The sequence below is a fragment of the Crassostrea angulata genome, chromosome 7 (genome assembly GCF_025612915.1).
Source record: "Crassostrea angulata isolate pt1a10 chromosome 7, ASM2561291v2, whole genome shotgun sequence".
Classification (NCBI taxonomy): domain Eukaryota; kingdom Metazoa; phylum Mollusca; class Bivalvia; order Ostreida; family Ostreidae; genus Magallana; species Magallana angulata.
This window is the reverse complement of record NC_069117.1, coordinates 52,943,191-52,966,472: the sequence shown is the minus strand read 5'-3', so window position 1 is coordinate 52,966,472 and position 23,282 is coordinate 52,943,191. Positions and strand designations below refer to the sequence as shown.

Genomic DNA, 23,282 nt, shown 5'->3' with positions numbered 1-23,282 from the left:
AACAGCTTTTACTCGGAATGAAAAAAAAATATAAATGATCGGTAAAAACTCACAAATGTGTATACATTTTCCTTCTTTAAGCATTTTATTTGACAAATAGGAAGATATAAGGTTGCAGATATCAACTTTTGATAAAATGGTACATAAACAATCCGGATACCATAAATCCGTCCGTTTTTCAAGCGTCAGAAAGATAATGTTTACATTTCTACTTTGGTAAAAATTCCTTGTGGATTAATGCATTATTTAAATAGGTAAAGAACCATGGAGGAACGAAGCCAGTTAATACCGCTGAGAGATCTTATCCGAGAAACTGTAAATGGTAGGTTACATATAGTGCCATTTCTGCTTCAATGCATAATCTTTGATATCAAGTTTAAATTTTGCGAGGAAATGCGGAATATGCCGGTATATCATTCATTCATGAATATGATGATCGATTTGCTTAGCATTGTTGTACGATATCCTCGTGTCTTGAAATAACAGAGTTATTATTAAACAATTTTTGGTATGTCGAATAGATAAGTGTCTATGTTGTGATTTTTGTAGGGTACGTATTTTGGTCCCTGTTTCAAGGCTTGGGCCCAATGATATGGTTTTATCCATTGAATGAGCTCGACATTTCTGGATATGAAGCATTTGCTGCAACATGGTTTAGTCCTATTCTGTTTGCAATTCCCGGTGTGATGTCACTGGTTCAGAATAGATGGGTCCTAGGACTGCTTCGATTGCTGATGGTCGGGTCACTAGCTTCCTTTCAGGCTCCCACCACATTAAGTAGACTGATGATCCTAGCCGGAGGAGCTGGAGTTTCTATGTTAGTTCTGGCAGCCACTCTGTGGAGTCCTGATGTTAAAATTAGGTGAGTGATTTACCATAAATCTTTGGATAATATGTAGGCCCAACATCTTGAGTTAGCAGCCATCTTGGTGTCAAAATTATGCATGAAGGTGTTTTAAACTACTTTGAAGAAAACTTAGTTTGAAGTAAAATAATTTTTTAACCTTTTTGTTCTTCACCAAAGTACACTGAAGAGTGGGGAATCTTTATCATGCCAATGCCTACTTATTTACCAAAGTCTCCTGCAGCGCACACTTACTTCATAATATATTACATGTATTTGAAAAACTGCCAGGTGGACAGAAACCTTACCCACTGACCACATTCTTTAGGTGGTTAGCATGTAAAAAGAATATGCGTGTACATGTGTAAGACTAAGAATTAAAAATGTTTTTAACTGTCATAGAATTTGTAAATTATTTGTATGAGTATACAAAGCCAAGAAACAAACATTGTTTTTGTTTTGAATCAGGTCATCCACATTCTGGGGCCTCTTTCTGGGTCTGTTATCATTGGTTACCAGCAGGGTGTGGTTTGTCTCCTTCATGCCCACATGGTGGAGTAACCAGACTAACTCGGCCATCATTACGCTTGCTGCTATTGCCACGATAGACCAAATTCTCTCAGGTATTCTGAATTTATGTAGAATTGATAAATTTTTAAAAGAATATATTACAGTCACCTCAATGAAAGTGTTCTTTAAAAAAAACTCTCCCATTGTAGTAAAGTTTTTTTTTTTGGTATTGAAGCTGAAGTTCAAAGTGTTTGATATACATATATCATGGGATTGTTATTACTCATTTATTTTAAAAGTATTTTTTTAAATTTTCTAATTGATGCAGGTGCTGATGTCATAAACAGCAGAGACAAGGTGAAGCCAGACCAACCGTACTGGTTCCCGACAGCTGTTGGGCTGGGAAGTCTCATCTACCTTACACACTGGTGCTTTGGGGAGGTTTCCTTGGTAACAAGATGGGTTATTACCGGCTTTCCTGACCATGGACCCACACCATATTATGGAGGGTATTGTAGTTTTATATACCGTAATTTAACACTGTTTTTTAATTCATAGTTTGCTTCCAGTTCTAAGAGACCTCAAATATGTTAAAGAATTGCCTCTTTACTTTGACCAGTCACAAAATGTTTCTTGTCAAACGTCTTTGTAGGCTGAGTGGTCAATAAATTAACCATCAGATCTGCCTCATCATTTTACATATGATTTTTTTTAAACTATAAACTACTATATAGTAAAGAAAAATTCCTTAAAAAAATGTGTAAAAATGGTCATGACCATCAAGCACTCTTAATTGCTAATAAAATGAATGTAACAGTTCAAAAGTAGAACGATGACAAGATATACAAAGTCATTCCATAGTGTTCCGTTTGTATTGGTAATGCTACAATGTAACATGTGTACTGTTCATTAAAATATTTATCTTGTTACTACCAAACTAAATTTAAAAGAAATGTTGTTTCATTGTAATTTTTTTCAATTTTTAGGGTTGGAGTATTCTTGTGTCTTATTTGTGGATTTTACATGTCAGGATGTCGTCATGTAGCTCAGAGTAAAATCTGGTGGTTGATTGGTGCACTGTCTTTGGCTGGGCTCTACTATTTACCCACGTATCAGGGATACACAGGTCAGCTGAAATAATGCAAATAATTAACTTATAAAATACATGTAGTACTATAATCCATAAAAAATTATACCGTATCTTAAAAATTGTATGTTTCACTCTTTGCTGTACATTATTCAGGAGGTCTTGTATTAGCTGTATACACCATGTCTATCTGGCCGGAAATGGCCGACAGAGTCAGCAGATGTCCTCCAGCAAGGTCACTGTTAGTTGCCATAGTAACCTATCTGGTGGAGATCTTTTTCTTTGTGTGGACGGTAGCCTACAACTTTGTGCCGGGTGGAGTTTACACAAGGGAACACACTGACTTTCTGATGGCTGCTGTCATGTTAGGCATTTTTGTTGGACTTTTTGTTGGTAAGAGGCACTAATGCTATAGTCTGTCCCAAGATATTTTTGCCGCATATTTTCTTAAATTATTCAATATTTATAAATACCTCTTGGTTCCGACGATGTTCATTCAATAGTATGAAAAAATCCCAAGATTTCCCCTTTGAAACGCCCCCTCTAGCTTGTCGGGTATCAGTACACGGCTAAAGATAAAAAGTCTACGAGGTTTTCCCATTGCCAAGGAGATGAAGACGCCCGGATGATAACGTTGAAAAATTGCGCGAGGTGTCCCGAGTACTTCCGAATGGAGAAAAGATGTCAACATTCCCCATTATAAATCTCCGTAGGAAATCTGTTTTGGTTCCTGTGAATTTTTACGAGGGAAAAATGATAATGTGTGAATGAAGTTATCTTGGGAATTTTCCCTTTCATCGATTTTAATTGCACTTCAGTCACAGGTATGTGTATTTTTATTAAAAATCGTTCAAATATACAGCATAAATATCTTGGGACAGACTATAGTACTTGTACCAGCATGTTATCTTGCTTCATCATATGTCTTATAAATCTATGTTTTATGTAGTTTCTCTCTATGAATGATGTCCTTAAGAAAAAAATTATTTTCTGAAGGTCATGTATTGTTAACCAACTTTAACTAGCATGCAAAATACTCTGTAAGGTTCATGGAAACAATATACCGGTATATTGCCACAAATAAGATCTTTATTGCATTAGTTTATCATTAGTAAACTGCTCAAAAAAGTTGTCCTAAATAAAAGTTTGTTTACAGTTTACCAATAAACAAAAATTGAAAGACAACCTTCTTACTACATGTGTATATTTTGCAATTAATTAAATTTATTGAATTTGATTTCTGATTTTCAGGTAAATCGTTTGACCAGAGTTTCACCGCTCTACCTGTAATAGAAAAGAAAAGGATTTCGTTGTCCAAGGTCCACCTTTGTAAGTTTATATAAATATAATGACAGTTATTATGTACAATATATGTACCAGTTTGTCTCTGATGTTAATTAGACCCACATTTTCCCATCGTTTCATGGATTTACAACAAACTCTTTGGTTTTTTTTTGTTTGGCAGTATTGGGTCTCATCCTATGCTCAGGCCTGGCAGGGTTTGCTACACGATACAGACAGCAGGAGTTCTCTCCTCCTTCCCAGGTATTTATATAATGAGCAAAATAAAAATAGTTCAATTACACCAGAACATCCTCAGTAAGGTGATAAGATATGAAGCAGTTAGATTTACTCTGTGTGCAGCATGAGTGTTTATATTTTACATCAGGGCCCACAACTGTGAAAAGTAACCCAAGAGGTTAAATATCTTTAAGCCGGAATAATCCAATTAGAATTAGATCGTTTGATCTACTCATTAACGTAATGGGTTCTCATTTCATCAAATCACATACTCTGTGTCCTATTGTAGGCCGAGCCTGGTGAATTTTCTGCCATGATTTGGACCTATCACTTTGGTTATGACAACAGAGGCTGGCCAAGTCTGGAGCGCTCGGCTAAACTCATCAATGAAACAGGTAGTTATCCACCTGTATCATGTTATATGTGTATCAGATTTCATCTCTGTTGTAACCCCATACAAATCTAGCATTCAGTTCCATAGTTAGAAAGGTGAGCAGCAAAAAATTCATGACAACCATTTCATCATCTGAAAAAAATGGTTCTTTAAAATTTTCTTTCAGTGCAATTTTTTGTTGTGTGCTCATCCTGGTACTGGTAGTTTATCTGTTAGATTGGGAAATACATGTAGGTCAAAAACATTGTTATTAATGGGTCTAATGGATGCAGGCTACTTGACATGCACTTTGCTGATTTTTTTGTTGCAGGAGCAGATTTTGTGACCCTCTTGGAGAGTGATGCCTCCAAACCATTCCTTGGGAACAATGACCTTGGGATGTGGTTAGGAGAGAAGCTGGGGATGTATGTGGACTTTGGACCTGCCACCAAGACACACACATGGGGGTCAGTACATTACCAGTGATAAGTACTTTTATGAAAGATAGCTTTCTAGCAAAGTGGAGACAGTTTGCTCCACTTTTCTTTTCCAGTAAAGAGACGAGTGAATTGTCCCACTTGGTTATCAAAAGTAAATCAGAGAATTTTACAATACATTGAAGAGGAGAAATAACCAACACAATAAACTTTTATCAAAATATTGGATTTCTTTTCACAGGAACTTGATTTTGTCCAAATATCCAATAGTCAAGTCAACTCATCATCTACTTCCTTCACCACATGGTAAGTAAAAAACAGTTTACAGTGAATAAGTTCTTTCTGTAAAATGTCATTGTTTTTAAGATGATATCTTTAAATCTCTCAATTCCACAGGTGAGCTAGCTCCAGCCATTACTGCGACAGTGGACGTGGGAGGCAGACATGTTGACTTTGTGGTGACACACATGGGGAATGACCGCGACATCCTAGACCGAAAACTACAGGCCAAATTCCTGGCAAACGAACTAAAACAGAGGTCAGTACTTAGCTCAGTATTATTTTTATGTCTTGGTAAAGTTAAGATCAAGACTTAAATATGAATTATCATGTGGACTTTATTTGTGCATTATAACCTTTTTTTTAGCAAGAATCCAGTGGTTTTCCTTGGCTATGTGACCTCAGCACCTGGTAGTCGTGACTACCATGAACTTCTGACAAATGGCAATGTCAAGGACATTGATGAAACAGACAGAGACAGATGGTGTGAATACATCATGTACAGGGGTCTCCAAAAGTAGGTGCTTGACATGCATTAAACAATTGGAGGTTTTCACTCAGCTGTTGTACAACTTTCCACCAACCCTTATTTTGCTCAAAATCTATAATACTGTTGAGCCTGATCAGTAATGTTAAAATTATAATATATACCTATAAATTTGTAAGTTTGACATGCAATTAAAAATGTTTTGATTATTGATCACAAGGCTTGGCTATGCTCGCATTACACATGGTGGCCTGAGTGACACGGAGGTCCAAATAGCTAAGTTCCACATTCCAGACAATCCGGATAACTACAAAGACAATACCAGGCTAACCACAGACCCCTCCAAAGTGGACAGCCATGTTCACTTCAATAAAAGGTGAAATTACATTAAGGATGACACATCCTCTGTCAAGAGATGTAACTCTCACTGAGATAAAAAAAAAACTATCATTGCTATTGTTAATTGTTATTGTTAATTAAAGTGAGATTTCTGATGAATGTCACTCTAAATGTATGATTAAATTGTGTTTTGCAGATGTAACTTAGATTTTTGGAAAAACCATTTTGGTGCAAAGTAAAGTTTTAATAAAAGGGTGATGAACTGTATAATGATCTGTATTACTGTACACATTTTATACATGAAGAGATGAGTATTATAAAAAAAAGTTATGTTTTACAATGTCATTGTGGATGGTCTGTCCATTCTTTTTCAGGTTTGGATCCTTTCACCGTGGTCATGGTTATTTCTCTGACCACAAATTCCATATGAGCACTCCCAAATACTTCCTGCCATAGTGTCAGCCATAGCTTGCCATTCCAGACTCCATCTTTGTCAATCAGCCACTGACAGAGCTAAAGATAGCATGTGCTTCTTTAATGTGATCAAATTCTGAGATCCTACTTAAAGATTTCTGGCCAAAGTGGATTATAGCTTTTCAACTTCCAAAATCTCTTTGCATGTGTTTCTATGCAAAATAACCTTTTACTTTATAAATGAGAGTGAGAGAGGGAGAAAAAGAGAGGAAAGAAGGGAAGGGAGAGAGATAGCTAATGATATGATACTCAAGAGTCAATTGCTTCAATTTTGTCCATGGGAATAGGTGTTTTGTAACATACATACATGTATACATGAAACTTCAGTGAAGTGAGGAAGAATGTCATCACTACCAAATCACTATTTAATCTTGAGATATTGTTTTCATTTTTATGCTGAAAGTACAGATGGATGAGTGATTTTAAAATGACAATTCATTCCATGATATGCGTTTTGTTTCAGATATTTTGTAAGCTGTTATGTCTTTTGTTTCTTTTTATATTTTCATGCAAAAGAAAAAAAAGGATGAAAAAAAAAATTAATATGTTTATAAGGCATTGCTTTCTGTTGTTCTTGAAATCGGGATACTGTAATTGGTAAATGTTGTAGATAATTGGATAGAAGGGGGATAGGATATAACAATGTGGGGGGGGGGGGGGGGAGAGCCTGACAGACATGTTACCTACAAACTCGCTGTTTTGATGTCTTTCTACACAACAGAACCACATCAAACGGGTGTTTTAGAGTCGAAACACCGTCCACTTAGTTTCAATTTTTGATGGATTTTGTTAAGGTAAAATCTCCCCTGAGTACAACCTTGAATAATTAAAGTCTTTATCTTTTAACATACACTTTGTTTCCGTGAGTTTACACCGCGGAGGCTGGTGAATTTCCGCGTCACTGCGCGACATCCATTGGAGCATTCTTGCGTGTCTTAAAGCATCCAGTTTTGGATTGTAATTGATTATTTTATATCTTATTAACGATGAATGCTTAGAAACGCATTAATAAATCATGGTGTGTTGTTACCTTCCCAACCACTGCAGTCGGAATTGTCCCGTGTTACGGTGAGTTCAGCATATTGCTTGTTTCAGGGGATTGGGGTTTAATTAATTTTACTGAAATATTGCTTTCTGATTTTTTTTCGGGTGGGGGGATTGGGTGGAATTTACCAAATATTATTTCTTTGTTGTGGAGATGAACTTAATCCTAAGAAATATTATAGTTTTCTCGTTTCTAACATAAAAAAAACTGTTAAAGACTGTTAAAACCTATCAACAAAATTTATATGCTGTTGTATATTGCGTTATTTTGTATGTGTTTGAGGACAAATTGGTGAACAATTTTGTAAGTTAATAATACGGTGTCTGAACATTTATGTTGGCTTTTCTCGTATGAAGGTATAAGAGAGAGTACGCGTTTCGTTTTCAAACAATGTTTTGATTTATTTTGTAATGAGTTACAGTGTTTGTCTTTTTTCCACTTGCAAATTTAAAGGCGGCTAAAATCCAAGCGTTTTTGAATTAAAAAAAAAAATCTCTCTGTTTAAAAACCTTTTTCACTCTTTGATTTGTCATGGAATTAGCCGTATTTCTGTGGATTAACTAAATGAACTGCCGGACCTCATATGTCAGACTGATAAATTGCCCTTTGTTTGTTTTGATCTTGAAGTGTTTAAAGTCGATATGACAATGTTTGGTTGTTCGCAATATAATTCACTCCAATCTAAGTGGATTACACAGAGAATGTGATCGATAAACGAAGATCAAATAAGTAAATCGTCTTTTCTTTTATTGATTTTCCTTTCAATTTTTTCCTTTCTAAATTATCCAAGTCTTGGTCTCTACTGTCAATAAAATGACCGGACAAGTATTTATCAAACCTTCGCATTTAAACTTCATGAAAAATGAAATTTAAATGATCTTTTATTCCTGGAGAAAAGACAAGGTTCCGCACCACGTAATGAATCGTCAAGAAACCATCCAATATAAATAGCAGAGCGTTCAGTTAGACAGCGGTATTGGTAATGTTTAAATCGACTCGCTTGACAACGGGACTGCGGGCTTTAACGACAGCAAATCATATGGTTCATTTGTAAAATTCCTGTTTACAATGTGAAAATGGCGACTCTGGCATATTATCGTAAACCAGTGAATAATATTCCAACACCCAAATTGGAATATGTTAACACAGAAACAAGGGTAAGTCTCAATAGTTTGTCTCTACCCCAGGGCTGGAAGAGGGGGGGGGGGGGGGGGGGCTGGTGCACGTAATTTAATGGCGGGTCTCTATTCCTCAGATCGGAGACGAACTCGTTGTTCCAGGTCTCCAGAAGGATCTCCAGGCGTTCTATGAGAAGACCGATTCGGAGGCAGACCGTGCTAAAGCTCTACAACTCCTAGCCTCCTTACAGTTTGGTCCGGAGAGCGACCCTCCACCCCCGCGCCCCGCCACCGCCTTCCCAGCTTACGGTAAGTTTCTCTCTCTCTCTCTCTCTCTCTCTCTCTCTCTCTTTCTCTCTCTCTCTCTTGTTTGACTACCCATGGTTTTTAATCCACCTCTGATGTAGCAAGACTTTGTTTCAGACTCTGATAACGAGAACGAATATGAAGGTAACAATCATTAGTACAGATTAACAGGCAGTTTGATCATGCCTTTTGACCCGGTGTGTACTGCATGAAAGTAAAGGCAGATTACTTACTAACTTAGCTTTTAATTTGACGTGCAAACTTAACTAATGTGCCGGATTAATAAAGCGCATGTGTAAGCATTTATATGAGTAAATATGTTTTTGCATTTGATAAACGGCTGTTTGTATTTAGAATTAATCTACCCACAGAATATTCATTGCGGCGTGTATCGGAGAACTAACACTGGGGATAAATAATGACAATGCGATAGTTTGTACACAAAGTAATAAAGTTTCTCTTAGAATTCCTTATCAGCAATTTATCGCTCATTCCTGTGTATACATTAAAATGTTTGACTAATGTTTGGTTTTTATATTTGACTTTTTCCAATGAAAATTTGTTCAATTTTCTTTTTACCCACTAAAATAACCCCATATTAAGTGCATACCTGAGAGAAAAACCCCACTTTCTCCTCCTAACGGATACTATAGTAAATTGCCCACTGCTACGCAACGCCAGTTTACAACCCAACCATTAACAGAAATAAACGGTAAACAAATCAAGTTAAATGTCAAGTCAATATTCCCTTTTCTTCAGTTGTGGAAAGAATATAGAGTGTCTTGGATCACATTTACCTTTCCGTGACGTGTAGAAAAAGACCAAGACGCGGATCACTTATTATGACGTCATAAACCTTATTGTGATGTCATGAAAATGCATTGGTGTCATGATAATGGCAAGTATTTTTGTTTTTAGGAAGAAAGGATAATTTTTACACAATGGACCCGTATCAAACGTCGTACACCAGAGATTATCCAATAAAAGAACCTAAGGAAACCACCGCACACAGGTAAGTTGTTTACAATGTATTTCACTGAGTTCTGTAAAAGATGAGGCTACATATATTGATTATGAGGCCTTGGTACATTAGCGTAATTTTTTTTTATTTAACTTTATAAATCATTATATTTAGATTTCATAAACAGAGTTTACGTTACTTTTTACCAGAGTTTTAAGATTGAGCTTGAAATAAAACTATTTGCAATATAGATGTGATGCATTAAGTTTTTTTGTGTTATTTTTTTTCATTTGGAAATTACTTAGTATACTAGTAACTTCTAACTAAGATGGCGAGTATATTCTTTTATCTCGATTTTACTTATTTATAACAGATGCACACTTAGTGACTGCTTTTCTAGGGTTAATTCATGCGATGGAGAAATAAAAATTTAGTAAAGAATGGGGAAAACCCCCAATATTGAATAAATATTTCAATGATCGTAAAATTAGAATAATGACTAAATAATATTTGTCAATTGGATATTTTACAGTGAATCCTAATTCTAAGATTTATTTATTCTTAGCATGCTACGATGAGTTTTACAAATAAAATTTAAAAACAATTAGATTATAAACTAAATAGGAGAAACTAGAAGTGATTTTATAAATTGGCACAGCGGTTGTATTAGTGTCGTTCAAATTGAGCAAGTAATGGTTTCATACAATTGAAGTTTGAATTTAGTGAAACATGAAACAATAATGAGAAAAGTAACACATCTTTGACCCCCGCTCCCCCCCCCCCCCTTCGTCCAGAAGAACACGCCAAAAACAAACCCACGCAATTCGTTCCAAAAGTAAGACCTGGGTGTCCCTAGGTCCGGTACTTCACTCCCCTTTTTAAAAAAACCCATATTTCACTCATATCCCCCTTTATTGTTGATCGGATCAGCTTTTTCATATTGACCTCCTCCCCACAATGAATTTTTTCCTCATCTTTTAGCCCCCCCCCCCCCCCCCCCCACTTATTTCGTGTCATCATTACAGTTGCAGATATTGTCAGACATCTCTCATATAAATAATGTTCATGTTTCTTGTAGGTTCACCTTTTGCCAAAATTATTTAGATTGACTTTTGCCTTCGATACGTTTCCCCCATTATGCTCTTAATTCACGCTGTAAATTCTTAGCATGCTACGATGAGTTTTACAAATAAAAATGAAAGAAAAAATGGGGAGGGGTGAAAACAAAGAAAAAATTATATGAACGAACATATCCATTATCTTCAGATTTTGACAGAGATAATGTCATCTTGTCCATAATATACTCAGCATTTTACCTCTTAATACTAAAACAATTTTTTCAGTAGTATTTGATTAAAAGATTGTTATGTTTGCAATGACGTAACAGCGGCGGCCATCAAATATTTACACAAATCTCGGACTCCTGTGCTAGGTATGGGGTGGTATAATGTATACTTACTCGAACAAATATCGAGAACTCTCCAATTTCAATTTCGAGGTTGTACGTAAATAAAGGACAAAATTAAACGCAAAGACGCAGAGAATTTTGCAACTAAGTCATCCTATATTGTAAACTGGAAAAAAAAGTTGAATGATATGGCATGTCGACACAGTCGTGACTTATACGTATAATGTATAAAATCAGACGCTTAACTCACCATGCAACAAACCTTAAGATAATTGACAAAAAAAAACAACAAAACGAATTCTAGTGTACATCCTCTGTCAGCAAAATTGTATTTCTGACGGCAGGCGATGTAGCGATATAACTGTTAGAATTCACACATCGACTGATATTTAGTAAAGTTGGGTCAAAACTAAACCATATTTGTGAGAACTTGTTCCTGTAAAGTATGTCTAATAAAAATAAAAACAGATAACTTTGGAATTATTAACATGATTTTAAATAAATTTCTTTTTCTGACCATCAATTTCGTCCTAAGAGAAGTGCTGCGACAATTCAGAATGTTCTATCGATAAAATTACACGAACGATGTATACTAGTGTATTTGCAATTTCTATAGAGAAAAAAAATCAATGCCCTTTGTACCACAATCTATTCAGGGGGGTGGGGGGGGGGTGGTGGGGGGGGGGGGTTACAAATTTCTTCTCATATTTTCCTAAAAATTTTATAGGTATTTATTTCATTAACTATTATTCTTTTTGCAAAATCTGAAAAAAAATTGAAAACGAAAACGTAGTTTGATTTATGAAACAGAGCGAGATAAATAAGATACTCAAATTTATAGTGATTTATTCGGAGTAGGGCGGGGGCTTTAATCTTATAACCAATGATTTAATTTGAACATGTATTTGTTGTACAAAAATACAAGTGGGATTAGGCACAAGTTCCATAACTTAGACCATCCGCTCCCAATACAAAGATATAATACAATAGATGTGTACACAACATAGATAAAGGTCAGTGGATAAAATGGCAGTTTACATATAAATGCAATTGACATGTATATAATTAACAATGGTATACTGTGTAGTAGTTTTAATACCACTTAAATCTTTCAGAGTTTTTAATATAATCATAAACCAATGTAAATAAATGTTTGTTTTCATTGTCTCTTATTGCACTGTCACCCCAGAGTAAAACATGAGTATTGACAATGTTTAGATTTACAATATGAAAAATTTCATTGGATAGGGCATTTCTAGCATCTTTATATTTATTACATGTGAAAAAGTAAGTATCCTTGAGCTAACCACCCGAGCTTATAACCAATAGAATGGTTTCATGCCATTAATATGATCTGGTCTTTTATTATCACAAACAGACCATCGAGTTCCCAAGGGTTCACAGCCTCGCATCCTTTGGAGGGTCCTATTGGGGACACCCACTACACGGAGGAGTTCTTTGAGAAACCTAATAGACCGGCCACGCCCATCAGAAGCGGAACAGCTTCAGGGTCAAGGAGTAACAAACCACACCCTCTTGAAGTAGGTTATAGATTTTGAATACTAGTATATTTGAATTGAAATTTTCACGGAATAAAAAAACATATTTTACTTGTATCAATATCATAAATTTTATTATTTTAATAATTTGGGGGGAAATTAATGATTTCAAGAAAAAATTTACCGCTGCGAGCAGGGTTCGAACCTGCGCGGGGAGACCCCATTGGATTTCAAGTCCAACGCCTTAACCACTCGGCCATCACAGCTTGTGTAACACACACGCATATAAGTAATAAACCAATTATATACATAGTATATATATTCCAGTATTTACCTGTACAGGTAGCATTTAATTTATCTTAACAAATAATGAATACCACTTTAACAATTCTTTATTCATACATTTATTTATTAACATCAGAATACAAAACAAACTTAACTGAAGCGCGTATAAAATTAATATTTTTATAATACATAGATGTGAAATTTTCACTTTAAATTTCTCATTTATTTTGTGAATTCTGATACAGTTATTTATTTCTAATCAGTTTGAGCAAGAGATTGAATGCTCGAAATACCTGCCAACGTAGATTTAAAATTAAACCCAGACTATAATTATTAAAGGTCCCTTTCGATGCAATCCAAATATCTCTTTACGAGATAGATTTCCACTCTTACTGAGCAACGGTTCGTTATTTTGACATATGTGAGTTTGTTTTACTGCTTTTAATCCTGAAGATAAGGGTCTCCTTAATACACGATGTGTATTCTCTCTTTCAGTCATTCCTTGTTTGGCGGTTTCCATCGAAAGCTAAGCCGGAACAAGAATCCAGTCCGTGGTCGGAACAGGTGACGGACGAGATGATTAACCAGGTCCACAAGCGGCTGTGTCAGTCCACCTACCAGAGCGATTACCTGGGGATTCCGCAGGGTAAGACTGCTAGCACTAAGTCAATTTGTTAATTGTTATAAAGAAAGATATGCTGCTCATAGTTCATCCACAAAATCGCAGGATTATATGTATCTATTCTACAGAAGTTCGGACATGTCGAATTAATGATCGTCGATTTTCGTTCAATTGCTTTTGATTTGTTTTAAATCTGTTTAATAAATGTATATTACTGTTATCGTTGTAAACTTATCATCATCGGTCGACATGCGCGGATCCAGAAAATTTTTCCAGGGGGGGTCCGAAGGATAATTGTGTTTGCCGAGGCATATTTTCGCGATAATTTTACTATGTAAATTTAATAAATTTTCATTTTCCGGGGGGGGGGGGGTCGGGACTCCCCCGACCCCCCCCCCCCCTCTAGATCCGCGCATGGGTCGATATTAAATACAAAGAAATTAATCACACCGTATTAAATAATCGATGTCAACACATGTTTGACGCGTTGTAACAGATGGGAGGCCGAGACATAGATCAAAAGTGAATACATGAGATGGTTTAGAATAATGTTAGGTACCACTTTTCACTAAAGGAATGTGTTTCATTGAAAAAGAAATACATCGTATCATTTATTTGTCGATGTCGGATTTGCCATTTGTTAAGATTTAAGATATTTCACGATAACGCATGAAATATTTATATAAAGAAATTTGAAACAATAGACTTGTAAATTGATGGTTTCTTTTACGGGGTTGATTACGATTGTATCGAGACATAATATGGATTATCATTTACATTATTTAAATATTAATGATATCAAAACTTTTGTTAAAATTTCTGCAAATTTTTAAGGACTGGTCGGTCGTGGCAATTTTTCTAATTTGAAAAAAAGAGTTTTTATTTTAAGAAATAGGAAATCATTCTTCGCGTACTCTGAGGCGATCAAATACGGTCGAAGGGCTTTATGATAGATTTGATCACGTAAGACCGTATTTTATCATCTCATAATAATCTATTCGAAGAATGATTCCTGTACTACTTATATTCATATAATTTCCAGTAATTGTACGATTAAATATTAAAAATAGTCATTAATGAAATGTATTGGACCATACGTTACAAAATCGATTCGTAGAAATATAACAAAGACAATTGGAAACTGTAAGTATAAAATACATTAAAAGAATAAACATGAATTTCAGAGCTTAAAATTGCATTTTACTTAAATAATGAATATAGCTAGAAAACTTATATTTAGAACTTGAAAGTTGATCTGCTGATCACTTGGCTTAATTAAATAAAAAAAATAAATTGTATTTTAAATGAAGTGATCTTTCATCCATACCGAAATCCTTAAGTTTCACAGTCCACAAAAAATAAAATAAAACCTAATTTAAACGTTTAATTATAACGCAATATGCAGTGTATTTTTTTTTTATTATGGGAAAATATACAATTTGAAGGAATTGAATTAAAAGCTGCAAAATCATATGCTAGTGTACATGTACCTATAAAGACGTCACACATACAATTTAATTTTCCTAAAAATTATTGTAGAAAAGATAATTGTAGGTCTATCATTCAACAACATTTTTCAATATTTGTACATCATAATCCACTCTTTCTTTCTTTTTTATTTGGTTTAAAGTGATTCCAATGCTTTTAATTACACTCGTCAGTTCCCCGTATGCTTCACACAACTATTGATAGATGCTGGATTATTTGTACATCTTGATAGTAATTTCAACGAATCAAAAATTATTTTTTGACGTCAATTTGAAATAACGTTGTGTAGCTTTTGTAGCTCATGTCGTATCATTGCGATATAAAGTAGACATATTATAGAAGAGTTATCTTTCTTTGAATACAGGGTTCCAAGTGAAGCGAGCGTTTACCTTGCCTCCAGACTGGAAGGCTAACGTACCGTACACCCTTGACAGTGTCGCCAGGTACTCATACCAGAAACCCAACCCCCAGGAGGAGCTCCAGGTCCCCATCACCAGATACGGCAGTAATAGGAAAAAGCCAGTCGCCGCAACAGGAACCAGTAAGTCGTCATTCGTCAATATATCTTGTATATAAAGTATGCATCGATATTGAAAGCAGTGCCAAAAAAATAATGATAAAGTCCAAACGTTTACATTATACCCCCTCCCCCTTCCAAAAAAGAAAAAGAAAAAAAAACCAAAACCTCCAGAAAACAAAGAAGAAAAACAAAGAAGATGAAAATGAAATATCGCATTTGTTTGATACAGATAATGTCATGACCTTTATTAAATATTTTAAAATCTCCGTTCTTTATTTCAAGTTCCTACCGCCTCCTCACGGTTCTATCACATCAAAGGACGGACCACGTACGACCGGCACTACAACGACAACGCCGAGAATGTGGTCCAACAGGTGCGAGAAGTAGGCCACAAACTGGAGCAGGAGGCCCTGCAGAAGTACATGGAGAAAGCGGAGGGTCAAGGTCAGTATCCTAGCAACGCTACTGTGTGGGAACAGCAAGAGCCAGCACACTCTGACTTCATGCATGAAGAAACGATTTTCAGCCATTGTTACTTGGATATAATATGCTACATATATTCATCAGTATTCCCATTTTAACGCGATTTTTGTTCACTGGTATTTTTTAATTTGGAGGTTATCATGAATTTACAGAAGCCCAATTGAAAAGATATGTTTATGCCTTTATTTTTGTGAACAAGGAAACGATTTAAAAAAAAAATAGACTTGAAAATGATTAGTTATCGTGTGTGAGGGAATGCCTTTATACAAATGTAGCTACGTCTCTTTGGTCAGTAGCAATTATGGAGATTTTTTAGACTCTATATAAAATTATGTATTTCTCTTTACTAATACCATATTGAAATAGACACAATGGAAACGAAATGATATGACCGAATGATCGTCGGAGGGGAGGGGGTGGGGCTATGGGGAGAGGAAACTAAATCAAGGCCATATCTATTAAAAATGATAACGTGAATGATGATACATGTTGACACAAACGTTTTCTTTCGATCGTTCATGGCTGAAAATTGTTTCACGTTCAGTTTTGTACAATAGCACGATATGGTGCACTGCATGTCTTTGCGCATGATGCTGCAACTGGTAGCCACCGTAAAATCATCGACATCTTAGTGTAGCAGTAGCGTACACCGTTTGCGGTTTTTTGTTTTACTAGTGCGGTGACGTCATGTTCATATATTGCCATAAAAGGCTATGCTGGAATTTCAATTCATTATCATAATTTTCACGCTGCAGGATGTAAATGAGACTGAAATATTTAACCGAGCTATTCTGATCTAAATTAATGTCAGTGACCAAGACACGAATTCATTTTACCAATAAGGAACGTACATACTATTATAGTATGGTATGTAATAGCCTATGTACACGTGTCCTTTGTGTTGCGTCATATATTGGACAACGAAATACAAGTTGTTTTGATGTTACATTGCTAGCGTTTTGCTAAAACTTTAGTTGTGTGATTGTGTGTATTTTGCTTTCATTCCTTTGATTTCAGAAAAGGAAACGGCTAACCGCCTTCTGAACGCGTATCAGAGGGGTGATGGCCTCTCGCCCCGCCCCCCGGCACGCATGTCTGCACGCTCTGAGGTCCCTCCTGTCAGCACACCTTCTTCATTTAAATCTCGGCCCCGCACTCCAAGTTCTGCGCGCTCGGAAACCAAACCTCCGCCACATCCATTTTATCAACAGAAGAATATACAAGTCAACAAACCACGTGGGAAGTACCCGGATCTGAGGCATTCGTCACGATCTACACCATCAGCAACGCCAGTGACGTCATTTAAGTACACGAAACGAGAATCTACCTCGTCTAGTGGCATCAAAACCCCTCCCCAAGTGACAGATTTTGATATAAATGTAGCATTACACGCGCTCCAGAATCCAGATACGCCCAAATCGTTACCAATCAACTGTTTTTCTCCGGGATACAACTTGTCCTAGGATTTGCACAGCACTCTGAACTGTCCTTTCATTTTTGCACTTAAATGTTAATATTTGTACACCTCATTAGAGATTGATATTATCTCGGCTTATTTGAGGTCGGTTTAATTTGCATTTTGCTTTAATTGTTTGTTTAATCAACGCTATGGCATTTAGTTGTGCATAAAATTGTGAGTATGTATACAAGAGCTACAAGCATGGCCGGTTGTTAGTTTTAATAATTTGGTGCCAATATTTTTCTGTGATAAAATATTCATTTTTATGAAAAACAGATTTTATGTTTATTTGAAATGAAGTTCTCACTATATAATAAATCTTTATTTTAATTGTTTGGTTTCATTCATGATATTTGCTGAAATGGTGTTCGATTTCCTTTGTAAATATGTTACATCATAAAAGTCGATCCTTTTACAGAGAGAATAAGAAACGTTAGTTCCGACGTTCCACGGTTAGAAAGATCCCGAACATCATTTCCTCGGCTTAGTATGACACATCGGAATGCATCGGCACTCAAGCGTGTGACAACGTGGTCTGGACCAGACCACATATCCGCTTAGTTATTCCAAATTTGTTCTGCCTTCTATAAATTTCCTTTCGTCGTTTATCCAGAAGGTGTATATTGCATTTGGACATTGTTTTAAAGCGGTCAGAAACAAGTTATTATATGCTTATAGAAAAACTAGTCAACTTCTATCTTTGATGTATTTGTCAGTCACACAAAATAAAGCGAGGTGATATTCTGTAGTTCCATGTATTTGTATATAGGTCCGGGTTTGTTTTTCAGTTTTACTTGCCCAGTGTTGATACTGCTCAACCAATACAACTTAATTCAGAATACTTAACAAAATACGCACTGAACTAATGACATCGTATATTTTTTTGTGGAAGAACTATTGTTTCGGGAAAATACTTGTACGCAAATCACGTGAATAAATCTATTAGAAATCAATTGGTCAACGTCTTTTAATTTACTGTATGTATAGTTTTAGTAATTAGTTCTGAATAAAAGAAGAAGAACCAAGGCGGTAGCAGAGAAAAGGCGATACTTATCTCCGTCTGAAGTTTTGATATTGCTAGATTCGTACAATTTTTTTAGCCGAAAACACTGGTGATCAAATCCTCCGAGTACTATTATGTACAGTTGAGTACATGTAAATAAGTAGCATAACATGAAGTCCTTTCTATGTATCCTACACGGTGGCATTCCAGGATACAAACATTTCTGGGTTCTTCATCCGTTAATACTAGAACTGTACACCCACATATTGTCATACTGTGGGACAAAAAGAACTGTACACCCACATATTGTCATACTGTGGGACAAAAAGGAACTGTGATTCTCCCTCTTGTAAGCTATTCACGCCGCCATCGTTTCAATTTCAGCGCGAAAACAACCTCTGGTAGGTCCAGGTCCGAAAACAAACAACCAACTCATCGTGCGAATAAATGGTACATCACAAACATTCCGGCAGTAATTATTTTTGCCCGACTTACAACAATACTATCTGTAAGGCCCCTCGCTCACTCTCTACCTTTGGAGTCACATAACGTTGACCATGCGGATTTACTCGGAAGCGACCTTATCCTAAAGAAATTCCAGATGTGCATGTGCTTTTCCTTGATAAGCCGCGTTGCATCAAAGCGTTTGCGAGATAAAGGAAGAAAGGGAGAGAGGCGCTTGTTGCTTCTAGCCGTCTTGGGTTACTGCTGGTGCCTTATTTGTAGCCTATGACGTAGGCCAACAATTCTCAAAAATTATCATGGCGGAAAGGTGTATCTTATGTTTTTTCCGAATGTGCAATAATTTATTTCGAAATCGATACTAGTTTTTTTTAAAAGAACTTTTTCCATTTTTATTTGAAAAGGATTCGATATGTGAATTTTTACTTTTTACACAAAAAAAATGCTTTCCTGTTTGCATCGCCATGGTGAATAAGCTGCGGGAAATGTCTACAATGCAGCAATATGAGGGATTCTCACCATTCTGAGAACCATAAGTTTGATTGTTCGACGAAGAACTTCTTTGCTTTATGGAGTATTTGTTGTTAATTCTGTGATGTTAATAAAAACCGTTTCCAATGGGATTTATGCGGCCGGACACCTGCAGCTTCACCCACTGTAGTGACAGTAAGTATTTAAGTATATACATCTACATGCTACAGCGGCTGACGTCTGCAAGCCACTTTACTTCTTTAATTGAATAAAATGCAAAGTGTGACTAGAATGTTGAATATGCTATTAAATGAAAAGGACTTAGCACTGACCCAACTGTTCAACACACATGCAAAGGAGACGGCTCTGATGACGCAAACACTGTAGTGAAACAGAAGCTTCAGTCGCTACAAAAGATGACAGTAATGGCAACAGATATGCGGAAGTTGAAATGGCGGTGGCATTCCAAGCGATACTGGGATGTCTATGCTACAAGGGAGAGAATATCCAAGGAAATGGGGGTTTTGGACTTGAGTTAAACGAAGTTGGTATCCTTACGACGAAATAAATGGAACTATGGATCTGCTTGTTTAAATCACTTCATTCAGACAGTTGCTCAAAACTACTGAATTTAATTGTAACTCTTTAGTAATAACCATCTAATAATCTCTCTCTCTCTCTCTCTCTCTCTCTCTCTCTCTCTCTCTCTCTCTCTCTCTCTCTCTCTCTTGCATTCGTGCCAACACTTCGCCTTGACTGTAAGCAAACTTTCGATGACTCATCATATGTCTGTAGTTCTGTAAAACCAATATAGAAAACCTGCATTCCACCGCCCCAACATTTTTCCTCATAGTAGAAAAGGTGGGTTGTCAAAGATTTCAAACTCTGTCTTCTACTATTCTCCTTCTTGTCCTTTTACAATTGTGTTCAAATGTTTCTTTAGCTATGTAATTTGCTCTTCACATCACACGTGAATCAAACGGAGTTTTATATGCTTATTGCTGCTGTGCAGTATTATCAGATTCAGAGGGAGTTTTTGCTCCACAAAATCCTGAAATTCCTCTTGGCGTTTGCCCCTTTGTCAATCATTATGTCAGTGACGGGTGTGTACCTGTAAGCAAATTAACAGCGTAACCAATCGTACTTAAGGCCATTTTGGCTGATCAGCAGATATTTCGATATATTACCTCTACAACTATCGCCATAGATAAAGCAAAGACAATATACATGTACTCCGAGAATGGAAGATAAATTTAGGCACAGAGTGAATTCGAAGCGACCATTGCCCCGTTTTTGTAAATGTCCACGGAACCATATGCACGATGGAAATATGTGTTGTATTATTCCCCAAATTCCTGACATTTGCCACAGATAACAATCTCTACTACTCACTTGATAGTAAATTCTTGCGCGTGAACCAAGCGCTAACTAGAAGCTGGTCTCCCCTTGTCTGTTGCTGTGGAGTCGTTATTACGCCAATAAATTGATAGGCAATTATCCTCTCCTCTATGATGGATCATAAAATCTTCGGGGTGTAAATTCTTATAATTCATATAATGTATTCTACCTATTTATTTCTATTCAAGTTATAGAAACAAGAATTACTGCGATAGGATATGCGGCGCAAATATTTAAAAGATTTTCAACTGCATTTGCTGTTCTTTTTTAATGCAATATAAATCAAAGGACTTGAGACATTGCATTGTTTATGAACAGAAACAAAGTGGCTTTAAAACCAGTATAAGTTTAAAGGCAAAGTAAGAAATAAGAAAAGAAAGATCATTTTGGCACAATATTCCGAATTCACGTGATCTGCTAGAAAGATTTAGTCGGTTTGATGACGCAGGTGTTGCTATGGTTATTTTGTAGTAATTAGTCGAGAGTGCAAGAATAATTGTAAGTTTTGCTCATGGATTATCGTCCTGTGTAACATTTATTTACAGCAGCTTAAAGCACGCGCAAATCGAGATAATCCACAGGAAAGGTTTAATAGCCGATAGCGTGCAATATGCACACGTACAAGTATCTACAAATAAAAAGGAGGCAATATCCCACTGTAACACCTGTCGGTGGGAGAAATCTGTGTACAAAAAAGATTCTATTGTTTACACACTTTATTTATTTTACAGCAAATGCCGCTGTTAAATATAGCATCAGATCTTTTCCAGCGAGACCCGTATGACGTCATTGGTTTCTGATGCTTACAAACCGCCGGTACGAGCCTTCATTGGAGAGGGTTGTTAGGTGGACGGGATCCTTATTGTTTACTGTATCAAAAGACAAAAAATGGGGCTTGTGTTTGAGTGTAATTTTTTTTTACATCTATTAGAGGAAAAGACTATGGCGGATCTCTCTCTCTCTCTCTCTCTCTCTCTCTCTCTCTCTCTCTCTCTCTCTCTCTCGTTTAAGAATGAACAAATACTGCCTTACAAGTCGTCCCATTTTACAATTTGATGTGCAACTCAAACAGATTGCTTCTAGTAGCTCAAAAAGTCACAATTTTCCATTGATACATGCATAAAGCTTTATGTAAAGTTAATCACCTTTTGACAAAAATTCAGAATTCTTTGAAATCCGTACATGCCTCGCGCTCGCAATTTTCCATAAACTCCCAATTAGATACGGATAATTTCAGCATTGTAATTTATTTTAGTATTTGCATTCTTTGACAATAAAAAAGATGAATGAATTACGCAGTATTACTGGATTGTCGGCATATGGATCAGTGAGCCAAGCTTCACCAGTCCTTGAAACTACAAGCCTGCTCAGATGATCCGAGTAATGGACCCTAATCTTTGGGTTTCATTCACTGCCACCTTTTGAAGAATGCGTAAAACAGATTTTATATCTGAAATTTAGTCATCTTAGATTTTGAAAAACGTTAAAACGAGTGACGCAGAAAGCGTTTTATCTGGCAATGTTCATTCATAAATATCGGTTAATAATGGGCCTTTTGTATGATTGATCACAGGGCCTGCATTGATGCTGTGCAATTATTTGATGCACCTAGTCAAATGGTATCTCGGCAGACACGCTTGATGCACACGATCGGGTGATTAGATTCCTTATTCTTGCTTAATACAAGGTGCTTGTAAAAGCTTTCCTGGTTCACATCTCTCCAAATTCTTGAACTGTGGGGAAAGTGCTCGAAGTTTAAAAGGTAAAAGGGAGTTGAAACGAATTCAAATGCATCAAAACGTAGATGAGAATTTTAAAACTATTGTCAGCAGAATTATGTAATTTTGACCTTAAATTAATTAATTTTTCTGTTTTTTCGCAGCTATAATATATCATAAACATGTCATGAGCCTGTCAAACGGGCCGTTCTAGCGGGTTCTCTCTGCATATCCACACTGATTGCCATTAAAAGAACAAAACGCAGCGTTCATGTGTAAACTTAATTAAAATATGTTTTATGGTTTGTCTAAAATATGCAGCAATTAAGGGGGAACATTAATCGTAGCTCGTGCTACTGGTCGCAGTTCATCATACTGCTGCAAACCACTACGTACCGGTGTGCTCTCCGGACTTATGACGTCACTGACCTCCACGTGACACGGTCAGTGCGCACTTGTGTAACCCACCCCCATCTCCCTACCTCCGGGTTGCAGATGTTATCGGGTGGTGACGTTCTTTGCCGATTGAATTGTTTGTCCCATTAAACCGGGAATTGGAAAGGCCGTTGACACCTGGCCTCTTACCTATGTAGAATAGGTCTCATTGTGAATGTATGTTTCAATCTTGAATAGGCTTGGAATCAAGAATTTTAATGTAATGAATTCTATTTTTGAAACATGACTT

At 36.3% G+C, this 23,282-nt stretch overlaps 2 protein-coding genes and 1 non-coding gene across 4 annotated transcripts; 2 read left to right on the top strand and 1 right to left on the bottom strand.

Moving 5' to 3' along the window:
• LOC128192092 (PGAP2-interacting protein-like) lies at positions 1 to 6,906 on the top strand. Its single transcript, XM_052864538.1, has 16 exons — positions 1 to 139; positions 255 to 322; positions 550 to 862; positions 1,313 to 1,467; positions 1,683 to 1,863; positions 2,341 to 2,480; positions 2,598 to 2,834; positions 3,693 to 3,770; positions 3,907 to 3,986; positions 4,252 to 4,357; positions 4,667 to 4,802; positions 5,014 to 5,078; positions 5,169 to 5,310; positions 5,419 to 5,568; positions 5,759 to 5,914; positions 6,252 to 6,906. Exons 2-16 carry the CDS (start codon positions 265 to 267, stop codon positions 6,331 to 6,333), a joined length of 2,079 nt encoding a protein of 692 aa, XP_052720498.1. The 5' UTR covers positions 1 to 139; positions 255 to 264; the 3' UTR covers positions 6,334 to 6,906.
• A 1,361-nt stretch (positions 6,907 to 8,267) lies between these two features.
• Positions 8,268 to 18,106, top strand: LOC128192491 (testis-expressed protein 26-like). Of its 2 annotated transcripts, XM_052865210.1 has the most exons (9): positions 8,268 to 8,553; positions 8,652 to 8,823; positions 8,938 to 8,964; positions 9,739 to 9,832; positions 12,568 to 12,730; positions 13,469 to 13,619; positions 15,448 to 15,624; positions 15,886 to 16,047; positions 17,104 to 18,106. In XM_052865210.1, exons 1-9 carry the CDS (start codon positions 8,473 to 8,475, stop codon positions 17,547 to 17,549), a joined length of 1,473 nt encoding a protein of 490 aa, XP_052721170.1. In that variant the 5' UTR covers positions 8,268 to 8,472; the 3' UTR covers positions 17,550 to 18,106. The 2 variants fall into 2 exon arrangements, with proteins under 2 accessions (XP_052721170.1, XP_052721171.1); XM_052865211.1 differs by lacking the exon at positions 8,938 to 8,964 and having other exon boundaries at positions 8,272 to 8,553.
• Trnas-uga (transfer RNA serine (anticodon UGA)) lies at positions 12,873 to 12,954 on the bottom strand. The gene has a single exon. It is a non-coding gene; the product is annotated as a tRNA-Ser (tRNA).
• Positions 18,107 to 23,282: the final 5,176 nt, after the last annotated feature.